The 18,803-nt window shown below is 39.8% G+C and overlaps 1 protein-coding gene across 1 annotated transcript in view; it reads right to left on the reverse strand.

Annotated features, from left to right (window-relative positions):
- LOC117251413 (ephrin type-A receptor 6-like) overlaps positions 1–18,803 on the reverse strand; it is a 232,696-nt gene that overhangs the window by 12,271 nt on the left and 201,622 nt on the right. The window contains exons 9-12 of the mRNA XM_033617680.2: positions 9,327–9,397; positions 6,262–6,387; positions 5,518–5,703; positions 14–75 (exon numbers count right to left, since the gene is read on the reverse strand). Of these exons, the coding sequence (XP_033473571.1) occupies positions 14–75; positions 5,518–5,703; positions 6,262–6,387; positions 9,327–9,397 (445 nt within the window). The remainder of the gene's footprint in view (positions 1–13; positions 76–5,517; positions 5,704–6,261; positions 6,388–9,326; positions 9,398–18,803) is intronic.

Consider the following 18,803-nt stretch of genomic DNA (forward strand, 5'->3'; position numbering starts at 1 on the left):
CCTCAACACTTACCCTTAAAAACGAGTCCAGCGATCCATTTTCCATGTACTCAACCACAATCATCACAGGCCTGCCTGTAAACACACAAACACAACACACACTGCTCATTTCTCCAAAGATTATTTCTTTGTTTATCGATTTCTTTTGCTTCAGACAGTGCGCAGTTCAAGGTGAAAGACCTGAGCCACTTCCATTTGCTGAATAAAGACTGACTTACTGTGCAATGACGTAAAAGCTCATACGCTTGTGAGTAGCTGTTTGTGATTTTTTAAAGGTAAATAAAAAGTTTAATAGTTTTAAAGAAAGATAGTCTTAAATAAATATATTTAAATTGATATAATCCATTATGTAGACATCAACACTTTTTTGTGTACGCAGATGTAACAAGACAACATGGAGGAAAGACTAGTCAGCATGGTGAATCATTGAATGAAGGTCATCAAACTATTAGTCAAGGGACACTGGTCCCAAATGATCCTCTGAAGAAGCACAAGATAATGTTCTGAGTCATCTAGGTGACACATTGGGCTCTGGTAAACACGGTCTGACAAAACCACACTGTGTTTATGTGTGTGCCTTTGTGTATTACTCACATTGTGGGGACTTTAGTCTGTTAACACATTGTGGGGACTCTTGTAGGGACGAAATGCAAGTCCCCATTATCTAAATCATTCAATTTTAGTGTGAGGACTTGGGTTAAAGATATTGTCCGGCAAGTAGTAATTATGATTAGGGTTAGGGTAAGTCTTCAGGAAATGAATTTAAGTCAATGTTAATGTCCTCTGAAGTGATGTAAACATGACTGTGTGTGTGTTTGTGTCTGCCAGTTTGAGACAGAAAAAAGCAAAGAGAGGTTTGGGGAAATACACGGGCCATCGGTAGTTGATTGATGCATTGAGTCAAGAACCTGAGTTCATAGAACTTTTCCAATCTTCTGAATGAGACCTGCTCAGTATTCAGTCCATGAATGACATGAAACATTAGTTAGAAACAGGTGCGTGCACAGTCTCTCTTTCCAAATGTTATTGTTTCCCCACAGAGGATCCCTGCGGTGTTACAGATTGACTGGTTTACAGCTGGGAGGTAGTTGTCCAGGCCTGTGTGCCGGTGAGCTGTGAAACATTCTGAACTGCTGGAAAGACAAATAAAAAGTGTTACTGTAGTGAAGTAACACCATGAGATCACACTCCAGATTCAAGACAGCTTTCTTCCTCACATGGGAGTGTGAAAAGTCACATAGCGAAAAATAGCGTATTACAATATAAACGCAAAGATTTGTAAAAAGGTTCCTTTTATACATCTGAAGGGCTTTCATAAGATGTTCTGTGTTTTCAGATGAGCACAATGCGTGATAGCAGTGTCACTTTAAAGTGTAAAGGCATTTGATGCAGATTTCAGACACAGTGAGATATTACACAGCTTGTGACATGTCACAACAAGTCCAAATGACATCTGTCACCACCGCTTCACCGCCTCGAAAACATTTTTTGATAATTGCTGTGACAGGACAGGCAATAACCACAATGTCAATGGTGTTAGTGTGTGGCCAGAAACTGTTTTTGAACTAGTCAACCTCTAAAAGTCTCTTATAAGCTTCAAATACAGATGTATTCCCCATTTTCTTTTTCAGAATAACCAGAACTGGTTGAAACTAATGATGTGGTTGATGTGACTAGTTGCATTCAAGATTGATGATGGATTATATATATACATGTAGAGTTTAGGTTTGTCTACAAAACTATGATTACCACCTTGCAGTTGTACGCCTCTGAAAACAAGTTAAGTTACACTTTACATCCATGTCTGTCCAGACCTTAGATGTAGCCATAACAGTGGACAATGCTTCAAACACATGCTGCAACAAGAAGCCACAAATTCTAGAACATGGATGCCACACATACATCTTCAGCCCTGCAGCACAGAAGAGATCTATACAATCACCACAGTTTCAAAACGGAGACTTTAGATTAGTGTCACCAGTTCTGTGTCTGACCAAATGTCTCCCCCTCCGTTCCTGAGTTATGGCATTGAGTAATGGCCAGAAAAGTGTGGTTTTGCAGAACATTATGATGTCACAGTGAAGCTGACCTTTGACCTTTTGGATATAAAATGTCAGCACATCATCATTTTATCCTGTTAAGACATTTGTGTGAATATGAATTCTTGAGTTCTGGCCAAAAACGTGTTTTGTGAGGTCAAAGTGACCTTTGACCACCAAATCTAATCAGTTCATCCTTGAGTCCAAGTGGAGCTTGGTGCCAAATTTAAGGAAATTCCCTCCAGGCGTTCAGCCAGGTATAGAAGTATAGAAATGTTACGAAATGCATTTTATCAGAATTCTGAAGGTGGCAAATATGACAAGTCATTGGATCGCCATACTAACACACACGGAGGGGTTACAAGCAAGGTTCATGTGCAACCTTCATCTAACGGTTTTAGTGGACAGGACGTTGGTGCTCTGCTGGGACTTGGTTAAGGGACATCTCATTAGAGAAACATGAGACAGCAGGCGAGACTGCAGGCAGCAATAAGTCTGCATAAGTAAACAAAGCACACAAAGTCAGATTTATGCTTCAATAAAACGGTATATTTTATTTTTACAAGAGGGAGTCTTTAGGAATGAGAATTGAGTGGTTGGTTTGGCAAATGCGTATTGGGTTCTCAAAATCACTTTTTGGAAAGTTTTGATAGGAAGCAGCTGGGACAGTCCAAAATGCAACATAATAATACAAAAGATGGTGCAAGCCATGGTCATGGCCATGAACTACACCTTCCATTGAGGTTCACAATCAGTGCTGCAGAGGGGCAGGTGAAAAAAAAAAAGCTCTTTGAGAAAGTACACATGCTTTGTGTTGTGCCCCTTCATAAATGTTGAATCATTTTTCATTTTGAATGTTTTATATTACACTTTTAAATGCTGAGTTTGATCTCTTGCAGGTAAAGAAAGCTGAACAAGTATACGGTGGCCTTAACCTTCAGATAAACTGAAAAATTTTTACTGGTTTAATATTAATTCTTAAACAGCCTGAATTCGTTTACCATTTAAAATAATCAAAAACGAATCAAGTGCATCGTCAACAAGGGAATGTTGATCCCTGCCTCACATCCGCGTCAGCAGAGAAAACAAAGCGCAGTGGGTATATGGATGGATGGATGAATGGATTTACTTCAGACCAAATAGGAACAGGATGTTTCTTTTTCTAATCATATCATAATACTCTTAAACTTGCAGATACTCCACCCCGACACCAATCCAGCAGGGATAGACAGGAAATTATCTGATCAAGCTTGGCTTTCCTGAGCTAATTAACAAGGCCTGGAAACAATATACACTTATGCAGTGCGGCGCCTTGAACAAAAACAAACGCACCTGTTTACCGGAGTCAAATGTGTCACCTGTTATTTCGAAGCAGGTATAGCAGTCAGTCACAGCACAATACTCTCCATAATTAGTCTCTGAAGAACAACAACAGATGTGAAAGAAGGAGAAAGTGAGTGAAAGGCAGACAGACAGGCGGGCAGACAGAAGAGAGATACTCAGAAGTAATGTCTCTCTACGCATATAATGCCCCACTGCCAAGCACAAATGGCTTTTGATGGTGTGATTTGGTGTGTATTGTGTGTGTGTGCACGCACCATTGGATAGGCAGTCATGGGAAATGGTTCCGTCTGATCACTTTCTCTATTATTTACGCAGACAACTAAGAATCTGTTAAACTGGTTATCATTCAATTAATAGTATAATGAATAAGATTCTTTCTATATAACGATACAGTGGCGCTCAGCGGTGGATGATGACACCCTGGGTGGCCCCAAAAGTGATCACCCTCCCCTTTTTTGTTTGACATTCAAAAAAATCGAACATAAAGGGAATAGTGGAGTGGAGTGTGGAGTGGAGAGAATTAGAGGAAGAGAAAATGAAAAGACAAAAGCCAGCCATGGGCGCAGAAGAAGAAGATTTAGCATTTTATAGAGGTTGATTTTGAAATTTGCAAATATGCACATATTGTAATCTTTTATCGTTTGTCTGTTATCATAACTGTTTGTTAACTAAGTTGCTTATTTGCGTTGAGTACTCATTAGGTCTTTTTCTTGTTCGTAATGACGACAATAAATATAAGATGGTAATAGGAGGGGGTAGGTAGGATTTAGTGGCCTCTAGTGGTGAGGTTGCAGAACTGAACTTCTCCATCGTGCCAAGAGTGTAGGAGAATAATGGGGGCTGATGTGAGAACACAAATGGCCCTATCTATATTTCGAATGAGGAGTCCAGTCAAAAAGCCGTTATTCAGAAATAACAGACCTCTGAATGTCTATTCAGTGCTGTTGACCTCTGATGTGGTGAAACGTCCTTCTCTGTCAAAGCTACTCAAAAATATTTTTGTTCTTTTATCATCAGATGTCTTACCAGAGACATCATCTCAGTGTTGTGTGGGGGGATATTTTTCATTCAATAGCTTCAGAGATGGCGCACTATAAAAACTACAGTTAAATCTATGGGCTCAAAACATCAGCAATCAGCAGCTTTAATGCAATAATGGCAGTAACGGCCTTTGAAGACCCTTATCAGCTGAATCCTTGTCAGCAGGGTCAGAGCTGAGGAGTGTCCTCTATCTGCATTCGGGGACGGGGGTTGAAAGTCTTCGGGGGACACATTTATATTCACAGCGATGTCTCAGTTTATACAACCCCTGTAAAAACAACCATATGTTGCGCTGGGTGAGCCCCGTAAAACAGAGCTCGTTAACAAGTCCGCACACACATACACACACACCTTTTGTAGATAAAACATATTCCTGCACAAAAACGAGGCATTACAACTTGATCATGCATACACACAATATAACCATGCACACACTCGCACTCACACACATAGAGGATAATGCATACCATACCCAAGGCATAAAAACAAAATAAAACTATGTGTATAAACACAACAGCGTCAGCCCACTAATCTTGTAAATACCAAGAAAAAACACACAGACTTGTTTATTCCATGCTGGAAAATGCATCCTTAAAAAGTGTTTTTACTGCAATTTACCATTTCAACAAGCAAATACATGAATTTATCCACCAGACTGTAGTAAACAGTGTGATGGATAAAGAGATATCAATTTCAAATGCTCTTGTTACATTTTATTTTGCTTTTAAAGCAAAGCGCTTAATGCCAGCACAGCATCTGGGTCGCCCCCAGACAACAAAACTGCAGGGAGTATTTTTTGATGGAAAGATGATCCAAATGTTTATATGACACATTGTGTCTCTGCGAGTTATTGGAACTCAGCTTCAAACTAATTCATGCTTGGATTTGGCTGTGAGGGGGTGATGGCAGTTGTTTCTCATGTTTATCACCACTTTGTGATTGTATTTTTCTGACCAGCATACACGTAGCCATCTATAAGTAATTTTTAGTGTAGCTTGGCGTCATTAGTGGTATCAATGACATACAGGACTTGTAATCTGTAATCTGATCACATCTTCAAACTTTATTAGACTTCTCCTGTAATCCTACTTACTTTTGGTGACCACGCCCTCCAGCCTGATGATGTTTGGGTGGTCAAACTGGCCCATGATTGACGCCTCGCGCAGGAAGTCCCGCCTCTGACGCTCCACATAGCCTCCTTTCAGTGTCTTTATCGCTACGGCAATCTCCTTCTTCCCTGGTGTTCTCAGGCGGCCACTGCACACCTCACCAAACTCACCTACAGCACACACACACACACACACACACACACACACACACACACACACAAATAAACACAGTGAGGAATCAATCACCATCACACACCATCAGCAGGCAGCACTGTCTGCCACCTGGGGGCACTGTTGCAGTTCCCATCTAACCTCCAGCATTACTGTCCCTCCTCTGATTAGTTCAACTTCATAAGATTCTCTCTTTCGCCTTCTAAAAAAAAGCCTTGAATCCATTCTTGTACCTTCTTTTGTTCTCTAAACCTGTTAAGCTTTAATATTCCAACAGTCTGTGTAGAGAAAATGACACTGAGACACTGGGAAATGGAAAAAGGCATCATCTTTAGTGTATACAATGGAGGGGAGGGGGTTCACGGCAATTATATGTGAGAAATGAAAATAGATCAAATCCTTTGGCACATTTAAAACCATTGTTATTCTTGCAATAATCCTCCTCCGCCCACATGGCAAAAGGGCACGAATCAGTGAGACACAAGTGGATGAGTGCATAACACAGACCTTTGTGTGTGTGTGAGTGTGTGTGTGTGTGTGTGTGTGTAGGGGTATACCGGCGCCGATCACCCTCTCAATGCGGATCCTGGAGGGATCGATCTCCTTGGTGAACTCGTGAACAGCTTGTGTGGGGTCTTCATATGTATCAGGGTCCACATAGGTCTTTATCCCAGGGAAAGGGACTGTGAGGACACAAAGAAATAAGAGACAATGAGCTAGAGCAGTGGTTCTGAACATTTTTCATTTCAAGGACCCCTAAATTGATACAGATTAGGTCACAGACCTCATTTTGATAAGATTTTGCTTCAGGGACCACCGTCTGAAAAGACTTTGGTTGTTTTATATGATTAAGAGCAGAGTTATATAGTTGTCGACCACAGTTGAGGAGAGAACCGAGGAGCAATGTGAGACATATGATCGCAATTAGTCACTCTTATGACTCCAACTCACACTGGGCTCAGTTCTATCTTGAATTAAATATTGAAAATAAGATACTCCCTATTTTCTTAGTCCCCTCCCAGCTGGCACAGGACATCAACACGGCATCAAAAGACATTGGACTTGTATGTCGAACAGACATAAAATTTTAGTTGGAATCTAGATTGAGTTAACAATATTTTGAATGGCAGCACAGTGATACAGTGGTTAGCATTGCCACATTACAGCAAGATGCTTGAACCTGGGGTGGGGGATTCACCCCTGTGTGGAGTTTGCATGCTCTCCCCATGTCAGCGTGGATTTTCACTGGGTGCTCCGGCTTCCTCCCACAGTCCAAAGACATGCAGGTTAGGTGAACTGGTGACTCTAAATTGGCCATAGGTGTGAATGTGAGTGTGAATGGTTGTCTGTCTCTATGTGTCAGCTGTGTGATAGTCTGGCAACTTGTCCAGGGTGTACCCTGCCTCTCGACCAATGTCAGCTGGGATAGGCTCCAGCCCCCCCACAACCCCAACAGGGTAAGCGGTTACAGAAAATGAATTAATTAATATTCTAAATGTCAAACAATGTTAAAATTTCATGTCGTGTGGATGTTAACATTATGATGTTTTGCAGACGATGGGTTTTGTTCTCCATAATTTCTGACTAAATATCATTTTCCTACGTCAAGGTGACGTTGGCATGAGATGTTCTGAAGATGTTAGATTGTTGTTATTTGACAACAAAACTTAAAAGAGACAAAATATCAATGCCCAAAAACATATCGTTAAAAAAAAAAAAAAAAAAAAGACAGTCATGACAAAAATGTCATGGCAGCCCAGCTGGCCTTGTTTACTGAGTTAAAATCAGCTAAATTTAGATGACATTTTTTAGGATTCAAATTAAGATGTAAAAAAAAAAAAATAGGCGGAAAACAAACACATACATAGGAAAATAAATGAGTGTGAGACTGATCTTTAGTATATTTATTGTCAAAATAACCCCCAAATTAGTTAGCAGAGCAGCAGAGAATCGCAGGACATTACATATATAAATACAACAATGGTCTGGTCACTCTTTAGTCAAATGGTAACTTTATATTATGAGCTGGGAGGAAATCAGATGAGTTCCCCTGTCAGATGTCTAATATCTGCAAAGCACAAAAGCAAAAGTGTTGCTTCACTCTGAGAATTCCACACATGCACACACACACTGAAACACCCCACTGATAGCTTGTTCCTCCTCCGTCTTTTGCTGAGAAGCAGCAGGGTGGCACACTCAGCCAGTCTTTTAACCGGGTCCCTGCTTTCAGCGAGAGTCCACCCTGTTGAAGTGTCCTTGAGCAAGTCAGTGACTCTGACCCTGACCTCCCAGTGGAGGGGTTAGACAAAAGCTGTGTTTCACCTTCAGGGATCAATACAGTGTCACAAAGCAAAAAAAAAACAACAACAATGAACCGACACCAGCAAAACCCAGAGGACATCTGTTCTATCAAAGCTTATGCTCAACACCACATCCAGAGCTGAGACCTGAGACAGGACTCAGGAGATAGGGGTAAACACACACACACTCACATATAAGGTGTGTGTTTTAATCTTTAATATCAGAGAATTATGTAGCAGCTTGTTAATCACCCTCAAAAACTAATTTAATGTCATTTCTTCTCTTACCTTATCTGTTCCACCCTCAATCCCTCCTAAAACTGCCTTATTTCTCTTTGTCCTCTCCTCGCCTCTTCTATTTTCAACCTGGTTGCCCTTCCCGTCCTCATTTCTCCCTCCTCTCTGTTTTCTCCTCTAGCAATCCTCCCTTGTTTCACTTTCAAACATTCTTCCTTTTTCACTTTACAGCTCACATTTCAGTTTGTGTTTTTCATGTCAGGAATAAAAAGTTGGGTATTAAAAGACAAAAAGCAGGTAAAAGAGACAGAAAGGTACAGGGGTGCAGAGGCAGACAGCTCGGGGACGCAGCTACTTAACCAGATTAATAAAAAAAAGGGGGGGGGGGGGGGGGGGGTCATGTAGAACATCAAATGAAACTTGAGGGGAAGTGAGGAGGAGCGCTGGAGAGGAAGGAGAGGAGGGGAGACAAAGATGAAGGTGAACGGTTTAAAGAAATTTGCTCTGTTGACTTGTCTGACGTCTTAATTCCTGAAACTATCACATAAATGTCACATTCTCTAGCATTTGTAACAATAGCGAGTCAATATTTTTTGCATTCTGTAAAAGCTTTGAGGACTGTCTCTCCTGTGCAAAACTCAAATATGCATAGGCTCAGAACCACATGGGAAATGACCCATACCGCATTACAATGTGCTTGTTGAATACAAAGAGATGAAGCAGGTGGCTAGCGTGCTAGCTGCTAACTGTGGCTCACAGAATCTGTCTCTTCTCTACTTATTGGCAAAGACACAGCACGAAATAAAACCTGGCACTTTCTCATGAAATGATTGGGCGTTCTGGCAAAAGTAATTCTTAACACTAACACAATGTAATGTGCCAAACTGATTTTTCATTTCATTAAAATTTAAAACTTAGACCTTGCAGACGTTCCCTCCACCATCATTACCATAAATATGGAAATTATTTATTCTTGACTCAGTCTTTTTGCTATTTGAGATGTGTGAAAATAATTAGGATCAGAGTGAGAGGGGAAGAAAAGCATCCAAAGCAACAAACAAGAGAGAGGTGACTGACTGATTTACCATGTCCGTTCTGATAATTGGTCCTCCTCTTCTCCTCTGAAGTCATCTTGGCCTTAAAGTACCACTGACACCTGGAAAACACATTGATGGACAGAGTTAGAGGGATTTTCCACAAACATGCAGCAATGTTACTTCACTGTGGAACTAACTATCCAGGACCCAGATATGGGGAGCGGCCCTTGAGAAGCCTGGAATTGAGTTCAAATGAATGTCGAGAAAAACATAGACAACATTGTTACATACTGTTAATAACTTAATACAAATTTATGTAACAACCTTTATATAACCTTTCACAAGAAAACCATCTTTAAAAAGCTGCTTCAAAAGCCTTTTTATTACATATCATAATTCCCTCTCCAATATCTTTTTACATTACTGTGAAAATATAAATTTTTGTCCTTTAAACAGAAACAGAATTTTTTTTTTTACAAGATTATACATTTGAACAAATCATTAAACTTTTATAATTTACCTTTGCCCAATTCTAATTTTTACTGAATAGAGACTGAACACATCATAAAGTAACTTGCAATCTCTGTGAGCAGTTAGTTCCGGCTACTGGCTGCTAACAGCTAATGTTACCTAAGCCTAGCTCTCCTCGTGCTGATTTCAACACAGATTTGTTGTTTACAGTGTAGCATTATCAGGGGAACAATAGGGTGCATCCTGTGACATATCGATAGTGAGTTTACTGCATCCTTTTGTCCCTAATGGTGTCCCGGAAAGATCTCTGTTCTTCACAAACATGTTTTTTGTTGTCTCTGGGATGCTGGAACACCGTTAGCCTTGAGCCCAGTGGTAAAGTGGGGTGTATGCGCAGGTATATCCTCATGAGACCATGCATTTTTTATTTCTCCTAGCTATTTGTGATCAGTAGGACCTGATAATTACAAAAAACGATAATTAAGTCCCAACGTCCTCAAACAAGTACTTCCAAATTAGCAGTGTCTTAGCTTGTTGCTAAAATTGGTCAATTTTGTTGTCATATCAAATTGCAAGAACTTTATCAATCATAAATAAACAAGTGTCAACCATAAAATGTGATCAGGTTTTGGACCTTGTCCACTTTTGTGTTGGGATCGGCTGCAGACTGACTTAGCAGAGATGGCTGCCATCTTGTTTTTACATAGATTAGTGCATTGTACAAATTATCCTTCCGCATGTTCAGCAATGAGAACCTTGTTACGACTTTTGCTTCCTCTTGATAGTCAAGCTTGATCGTCTTATTGGCGCTCCGCCAGGGCCACTTGATGGGAGGAAAAAGTATCCACAAACAAGTACAACAGGTCCATGTTAAACAACATTAAGTATAAGGTCAAGTAAACCCAAAATGTGATGTCCTCATACAGTATGAGGCCACAGGGTCTTAAGATATGGAGTTTTCTGGTTGTGGATGAAGTACCAGAAAGCCAAAGTACAGATATCTCACCAGAAAACAACTTTGGTAGAATTTAAAGTCACCTATTAGAATATTACTTGAGTAAAAGTCTTAAAGTATCTGATATTTTATGATATCTTCAAGTATCGAAAGTAATTTTATTATATGAAATGCAATCAAGTATAAGGTAAAAGTACAAGACAATGCTGGCTATAATAAAACTGTCAGAATTCTGAGGATTATTAAGTTTATTTCCTCTTAACATGTACACCACCTTAAAAATGGAGTGCACATAGATTGATAGAGAAGAAAAACAAGGTCTTCTTCACAACTTAAAGGATTTAAAGAAAACCTACAACTATCCAGGACTGACACATATCAGTGGAGCAGTCACTGCACAGTTACCTGTCACAGATCTTAATCTCTTTGAATCATTGCTCCCCCCTCTCTGCTGTGGGACGCCTTTCTGCTTCCATCATGAAGTCGGTCTCATGGTCGAGTGCAATGTAGTCACAAGCATGTAGCGTCTAATCTGACATGCAGCCTGGGCCTGACTGGAGATCCAAACTTAACTGCGGCTTTAAGAGCACTTGTTTGCACTTACCTATGATCTAACTTGCAAGCCACTGGAACATATAAGCGAATATACCCACTTCCTCCTCAGTAACCTACCCAGCTACCTTGTGGTACACCCACCTCATCAACTACCACTACACTGCTGTTGAGTCGTACTGTTTAGCCTCCACAAAACTGCTATGACACAACAGAAAAACACCAGCCACATCAGTGAATGTCATTTCATTTGCTAATAGGCTGATAGCTGATGGCAGTCGACATAGTGAATGTCAGCTGATACAAGTGTTCAGCCAGTAAAATAGTGCATCCCTACAGAAATCCAAGAATCTTATTGTAGAGAAAAATATCTCACTGGTGACATTTCAAAATATTTAATTACCAATATTCTGCAGAAAGAGACTCATCATGTCATCTCCTGAGGGTACTGAATTAAGCACAGATGTTTTTCATTTGTAAGAGGAAGAACATGTGATTTCTTCTTCTAAAGGTTGTATAGTCGTGCTTTAAATAATATTGGAGCCTCTTGGGGAACCCCTCAATCTCAGCAGAACACAGGGTTTAATCCAGTCAAACAGTACCTTAATCACTGACAGGTTTTTGAGAACAAACAATATTTTTTGCCTACGTTCATTACTGATTACATTAATAACCACTGCAGACCCATGTGTTTAACTGTCAGATGCATTAGGAGGGGATTACGGTCCATTGAGCTACACAAGGCCCAGACTTTTACACTACACTACTGCTTTTTGAATTCATACTGTAAAAACAACATGATATTCATTTGATTTTTTTTTTCACCATCTGCTCAGTGTGTCATGCTGAATTACACAATTTTCAGAAAATGTCAAATACTGGTCACATTAAGACAACAACTATACAGTTATGTAACACTGCTGGCTCAAGTTCCAGCATCTTGTGTTAACAGCTTGACAGCTTGACACTGCAATAATACAGGTCATAAAGTTCTGTGTGTAAGGTTTCTACAAGACAGGCAGGTTGTGATATATGTGTGTGTGTGTGTGTGTGTGTGTGTGTGTGTGTGTGCCAACCCAATCACCAGAATAAATGTTTTAAGTTTCTGCAAACCATGGATATGTAACATTTGCACATTATTATGTGGCAGACATGTTGAAACTTTATGTTACTTTATGTTTCAACAGTTGTATGGCTTAAGTGCGGTTATGTTTGAACATGAAAAACACTTTTTTATTGGGAAAAGATCACGTTTTGGCCTAAAATAACCACTTTTTGTAGCATAATCACAGCTGGAAATGCTGCAGATGTCTCGTGAAAAACATCTGCTTTGGTTGTTTGTTGGTCTTGAACAGTGGTCTGAAGCCTGGCAGCCATCTCACCTAGGTAACACCCCATCCACCATCCCCTCTGCTACACAATAACCAAGTCAGTTCATATACATGTAAACAGAACTGTCACTTTAGAAATGTCAATATGATGCTTAGGAAATGCATAAGTAGTTTGCAGAAACATACAATGCCAACATTTTCCTCCAGGCTGTGTGTGCTTATGTGCGTCTGTGCTTTAGCTGCAGCTAGCACAAAAAAACAAAAAATAATTTAGGAAGTATTTTAGCAGCTTGTCCCTGTGTTCCCTTTCACACCACAGACAGATGGAATCGTTTTAAGGAATAGTAGCACCTTTAGATGAACAGCTTCACAAACTGGTGAATGACACTGTAATAAAAAGATCATATGGGTATGGCTGCTTGGAGGTGATATGTGGAAAAATACACCAGAACAAACCATTCTGACATAAACCAGACAGTAAAAGGAGACAGAAAAGAAGTACAGTAACATCTCAGAGGCTAATTAGTCTATTAAAGTTATAATCCATGACATTTTCACAGGAACACAGATCCACATGCTGCAGTTCATGAAAGCTTTAACATTTAAAAATCCAGCACTGAGCAGAATTAAACACCAGAAAAATGAGACAAAACTGGCTTTTACCACCAAAAATTCAATAAAACTACACAATATTGCAAGGTTGACTGATCACTGGAACTCATCGCTTGAAGAAAGATGTTGGCAGAGAGTGAGAGTCTGGCCGTGGAAGAGATGGTTTTCAGATTAAGTAATGCAGATGGAAGTGTTGTGTTTCTGTGATGTGTGCAGAAATATGAACATAAACACCAGGATTCAAATTCTTGAGATGATAAAGTAAAAGGGACTTAAAGGAACAGAAACTCAGAGAGAATTATATCTATAGAAGGGAGGAACGCTTGCATCCACTGATGCAAAAACTCCCTCGTCCTCCTGTGTGTGGTGTGGTGTGTGTGTGTGTTTGAGCGTGTTTTTGTGTGAGAGTTTATCTGGGCACCGAGACACCGAGAGACAGCCAACGACTGATAAAAAGCTGCTGCCAAGAAAGTCTGAAAAGCTGAGAGATTAGATGACAGCATCTGCAAAAGACCACAGAAGAATTTATCCAAATAGATGCTTGGATGTTACTCTGAAATAAAAAGTGAAGAAAACACAAAGTACCCTGTCAGAATCACACACACAGAACCAAGAACAGTGTTCAAGGAAAAGTGCAGTGTGCAGACAGGAATTTGACCCACAGCTCAAACACATTACTGTCTGATAAAAATAGTCCAAAAGTACACCAACTGTTGAGTGTTGCATACAAAATATGGTAAATAGCATAAATGAAAAGAGACAAACTGAAAAAAAAAACCCAAGAAGGTACACATACTCTGCTTTTGCTCCCATTTTTCACAAGTTTAAATTAAAGATCTGAGACTTCTTTATGCACATAAAACACTTATTCTTTCACATTTTGGTCTCAAATTTGTTGAATTTCTATTAGTCAGGTTTATCAAATCAAGATGCTTGAGAATCTTTTGGTCACAGATAGCCCAAACAATCAGGCAGGATGTGGTGTGACTACGATTTGCCTCATGCAGTGTGACACATGACCTTCGTATAGAGTTGATTAGGTTGTTGATTGATGCCTGTGGGATGTTGGCCCACTGCTCTTTAATTGCTGTGTGAAATTGCTGGACGTTGGCAGGAATTGGAACACGCTGTCATATGTGCCAATCCAGAGCATCCCAGACATGTTTAATGGGTGACGTGTGGTGAGTATGCAGGCCATGCATACAAGAACTGGTATATTTTCAGCTTCCAGGAATTGTATCTGTACATTCAAATGCACGTGTTCACCGTCTGTAGCTAATGCCAACCTGTACCATAGCACCACAGCCACCATGAAGCACAATTTTGCGATACACAAGGTCTGCCATTTGCCTGGTACAGAGAAAACTGGGGTTCATCAGGGAAGAGAACACTTCTCTAAAGTGGCAGTTGCCACTGAAGGTAAGCAGGTGCCCACTCAAGTTAGTTATGACAACAAACAGCTGTCAGGTAAAGACCCTGCTGAGGACGGCGATCATGCAGGTGAGCTTCCTCGAGATGGTTTCTGACAGTTTTTGCAAATATTCTTTAGTTGTGCAAACCAAGTGTTGCATCAGCTGTCCAGATGGCTGGTCTCAGCTGATCTTGCAGGTGAAGATACTAGATGTGGAGGTCCTGAGCTGATGTGGCTACATGTGGACTGCCAATGTGAGGTCGGTTGAATGTACTGCCAAATTCATGGGAACAACATTGGAGGTGTCTTATGGTAATGAAATGTACTTTCAGTTCATGGCAACAACTCTGGTGGACATTCCTGCAGTCAGCATGCCACTGGCACGCTCCCTCAAAACTTGAGACATCTATGGCATTGTGTTGTGCCATCAAACTGCAGTGTCCTTTTATTGTGACCATCCCAAGGCACACTTGTATAGTAATGACGCTGTAAAATCAGAGTCTTGATACGCCAAACCTGTCAGATGGATTATCTTAGAAAAGGAGAAGTGCTCAAAACACAAATTTTAACAAATGTTTGACCAAAACTCAAGATAAATATTCATAGAGTGCATAAAAAAATCTTTCACCTTAAGTGTAAACCTCTAAAAACAGGAAACAAAAACAAAAGTGCTGCTTCAAAATTTTTGTTTGGTATATTTAATGCAATTCTTAAAATCCTGGAATTTTTTTGAGGAGAAAAAAAAAAAAGATCTCCTCTGGTGACATGTCAATACATCTAATTACTTTTTTTCTACAGAAAGTCAAGTCACCACTGCTCTATGCAGAGCCTATGCCGTAGCCTACACATGTGGTCTACGCCATTGTGAGCATTTATACTTGTGCAGTGGTGACTTGACTTTCTGTAGAAAAAAAGTCTATAGCTCTTATTTTAGCCAGAAATCTTAATTTTTTGGACCAGTTCGCCTCTCATTCCTACAGTCTCTCCTCACTAAAATACCACAGCTAACCAACATAGGCAGGTAGCAAGTTGAGGTGCCAAAATCCAAAATGTTGAGTGTGTATACAAATACAGTTTATCTTTAAAGATTATATTCATGCCAAACTGACAAAAATACTGTTGACAGATGATACCTTTGACCCTCTGTTTCAGTGTTACGTTGCGAACACACAAGGAACTGTTAATATGTCGTATTTGTTAAAGGGAGTTTGGCGTAATATTTTCCACTAGGAGCAGTAAGGAAATAATCTCAATTTTATGATTTTCATCAGAAAATTATCTCAAAAGTAACTGGTTGTAGTTCCGCAAATAGTGAACCTGCAAGATCCCTCATATTTTCTAAATTTTACGACTTGCTTAACTTTTCAGAGTCTTGGGGTATATGGTAAGCATAACAGGCAAATAATTTCCTTCTCTGCAATCACACCTTTGTGATTCTGCTTCTACAAAAAATAATTTTGGGTCCATTAGCAGACTGTTCCATTTCAAACAATTTAAAGCATTGAGCTTCAACAAAAAATATAGTCATTAAAGTGACAACTAAATTATGATTTAGACCTGCTGTCTGTCATTGTCACCGTTTAATTCCTGAAGTGACATTTCCATGGTGAACATCATTATGAAGAATCAAGCACAATTTGAAAAAGGCCACCCTGCCACTAAAAAACAGCAAGACTGGAGCCTTATAATACCTTTTAAACGAATCTGCAGGTTCTTTCACAGTCGCACAAGGACGCTAACGCTAAACCACAAATGAATGTCTGAAATTCTGCTGCAACCTCAATAACGGGGTTGTATACGCAGAAGCTCTGAAATTCATAACTGTTTATGAAAAAAGACATAAAAACTATCTGCATGGTTAGATACCACCTATAGTTAGAGGGAGAATGTGTTTTTTTAGAATAATTTGAGGAAACTGAGCCTTTAAGTCAGACATCTGGCCTGGTGCACAAGTAAATGCTTTTTGTCGTTGAAATGTGGTTGAGCATTACCTAAATGTTTAGCTATGGCCTCATACACGAATGACAAAATGGACCAGCAATGCTCATGGAATATTTGGTAGCAGGTCCTCACTTGGAGAAGAGCAGTGAGATGGAAAATGATGATATGAAGGAGGAAAGGTGCTCTGAGTTCTCTCACAGGCTGCATCACTGATGAATTTTAAAACCTATTTTGCAGTGGAGGGCTTAATTAATGACTGTGAGCATGAGGGACGCTCGCTCCCACTTCTCCGGTGGATCCCCTAATAAATTTTCTCATATTTCATCATTTATTAGACTGAATATAGAATTTGCTGCCCGTTTCATAAAGTCCAACAGCACCCAAGAATACTTGAAAATGACAACACTCAAGGTTGTGTCTTAATTTCTATTTGCTCAAACGCTGTGCGTGTAAATGTTTGTGTTTTTTTCCCTCTGTTTAATAATGCTGTCAGCAGTTGGCGTGGATGAAAGCTGACAGTTTTGGAAGGCTGGCAATATTTGTTCTCTGTACTGGAAAACAAACAAACAATATAAGCAATATAAATAAACAATATAACAATATAAAAAATTAATCATAACACATTTTTTGGACCCATCTGACATGTAAAGAATCTCCTTGGCAACTAAAAAGTGGCACATGCACAGTATTTTGTGGTACATTAAACAGATTTTCTGTGCATAACAGATGATAATCAGTTGATACATTTATTACAGTGCTCTTAAGAAGGTGGGACAGGACATGCTTTTGATATCTCTGGGTTTTTCCTCTGTGGTCTGTCTGTTAATGTGGAGGCATTCAGAATTTAGCTGTGTTGGATGTTTTACAGAAAATTCGCCAAGTCTAACCAGATTGTTTCACTTGTGGGTGTTTATTACAGAGCTGGATCACTATTACTGGTTTAATAACATCCTATTCGGAATGACCCCGACCATGACCATTTAAATTTCAAGTTATGTTGCTGTACGTTTTTCACAACTTGACAGTAATTGCAGTCATTACAGGAAGTACAGTTTTACGGTTTGTTTTCCTCAGAAGCTGGAGGAGACCAACACAGAGCTACAACGAACAAGAATATTGGACTTACATTTGCTCGCGGGGCAGAAAACCTACGTTAAATCAATGATGACGGTGGGCCATGTCAGCTGTGTAGCCACGATGACTTAAGCTGGTGATGCTGTATGCTGATGACTTGTTTCAATGTTTTCCTGACCCCTGGTGACCAAAGCTATTTACTACACCTTCAAAAGTGCGGAGGACTTTTACCCTTTAGTTACTGAGCCACTAAATTACATGTTTTTGGAAGGGCTGAAGTGTCAATCTTTTGTGTACCATGCAACTTAAATAATGTTTTACTACATACTAATGTAGGTGAGTCATCCTGTGATCTTTTCTCCTAAATGCTGTAGACCAGGGAAGTCAAACATATGGTGCATGGGCCAGAACCAACCCATTGAAGGGTCCAATCAGGCCCACTGGATGACTTTGCATAGAGTGAGTGAGTAATCTACCTCATGTAAAATGCTGCTTCTGAGGCTTTACCACCCTGACCAGAATATGGCTCTCTGAACACAATGAATGCTTATTGTAGTCATATTTAGAGATACTGAACATTGTGCAAAATATTGTGAATCAGAAGCTTCAGAATAAAAAATTGTGCATCAGACCTCTATCTTAAAACAATATAGGTGGAACACTGTTATTGTGGCTTCCAAATAAGTTCAAAGTAGCCGCCCATTGACGCCATAACGGGAGATATGATGAACTCACTGTCTTTGGTTTAATTTGACTCACTGTTTGATGATACAGGGAGCTTCGGTTGGTTTAAGAATTGATTGATTTGATGGATGTATGAAGAGTTGCAAGATGATGCTATGAACTGATGAAGAAAAATTAAAACAAAAATCCCCAAACCAACATTCCCCAAATAAACAGGCCTTTACAACAAAACAAAGCTCAAAGCAATGGAGTATTAAACAACTTCATCAAACAATAGAAACTAAGATTTACCAAATAGGCTGCAGTTAAAGACTGTAACCCTGTGGCGTCTTCCATGTTTCACACTCACTTCAGCACACCTGCCTTTAATTAAAGGTTCTCAAGATGCCAGGTCAGGTAGTGCATTAAAGTGACTCAAAAAATAAAAGGAAACTAGCACTTGCTAGAAATGGCTCTGACAACTGTTAGATTTGTAAATGGTTGGTGAGGCAGGA

The sequence above is a fragment of the Epinephelus lanceolatus genome, chromosome 14 (genome assembly GCF_041903045.1).
Source record: "Epinephelus lanceolatus isolate andai-2023 chromosome 14, ASM4190304v1, whole genome shotgun sequence".
Taxonomy (NCBI): domain Eukaryota; kingdom Metazoa; phylum Chordata; class Actinopteri; order Perciformes; family Serranidae; genus Epinephelus; species Epinephelus lanceolatus.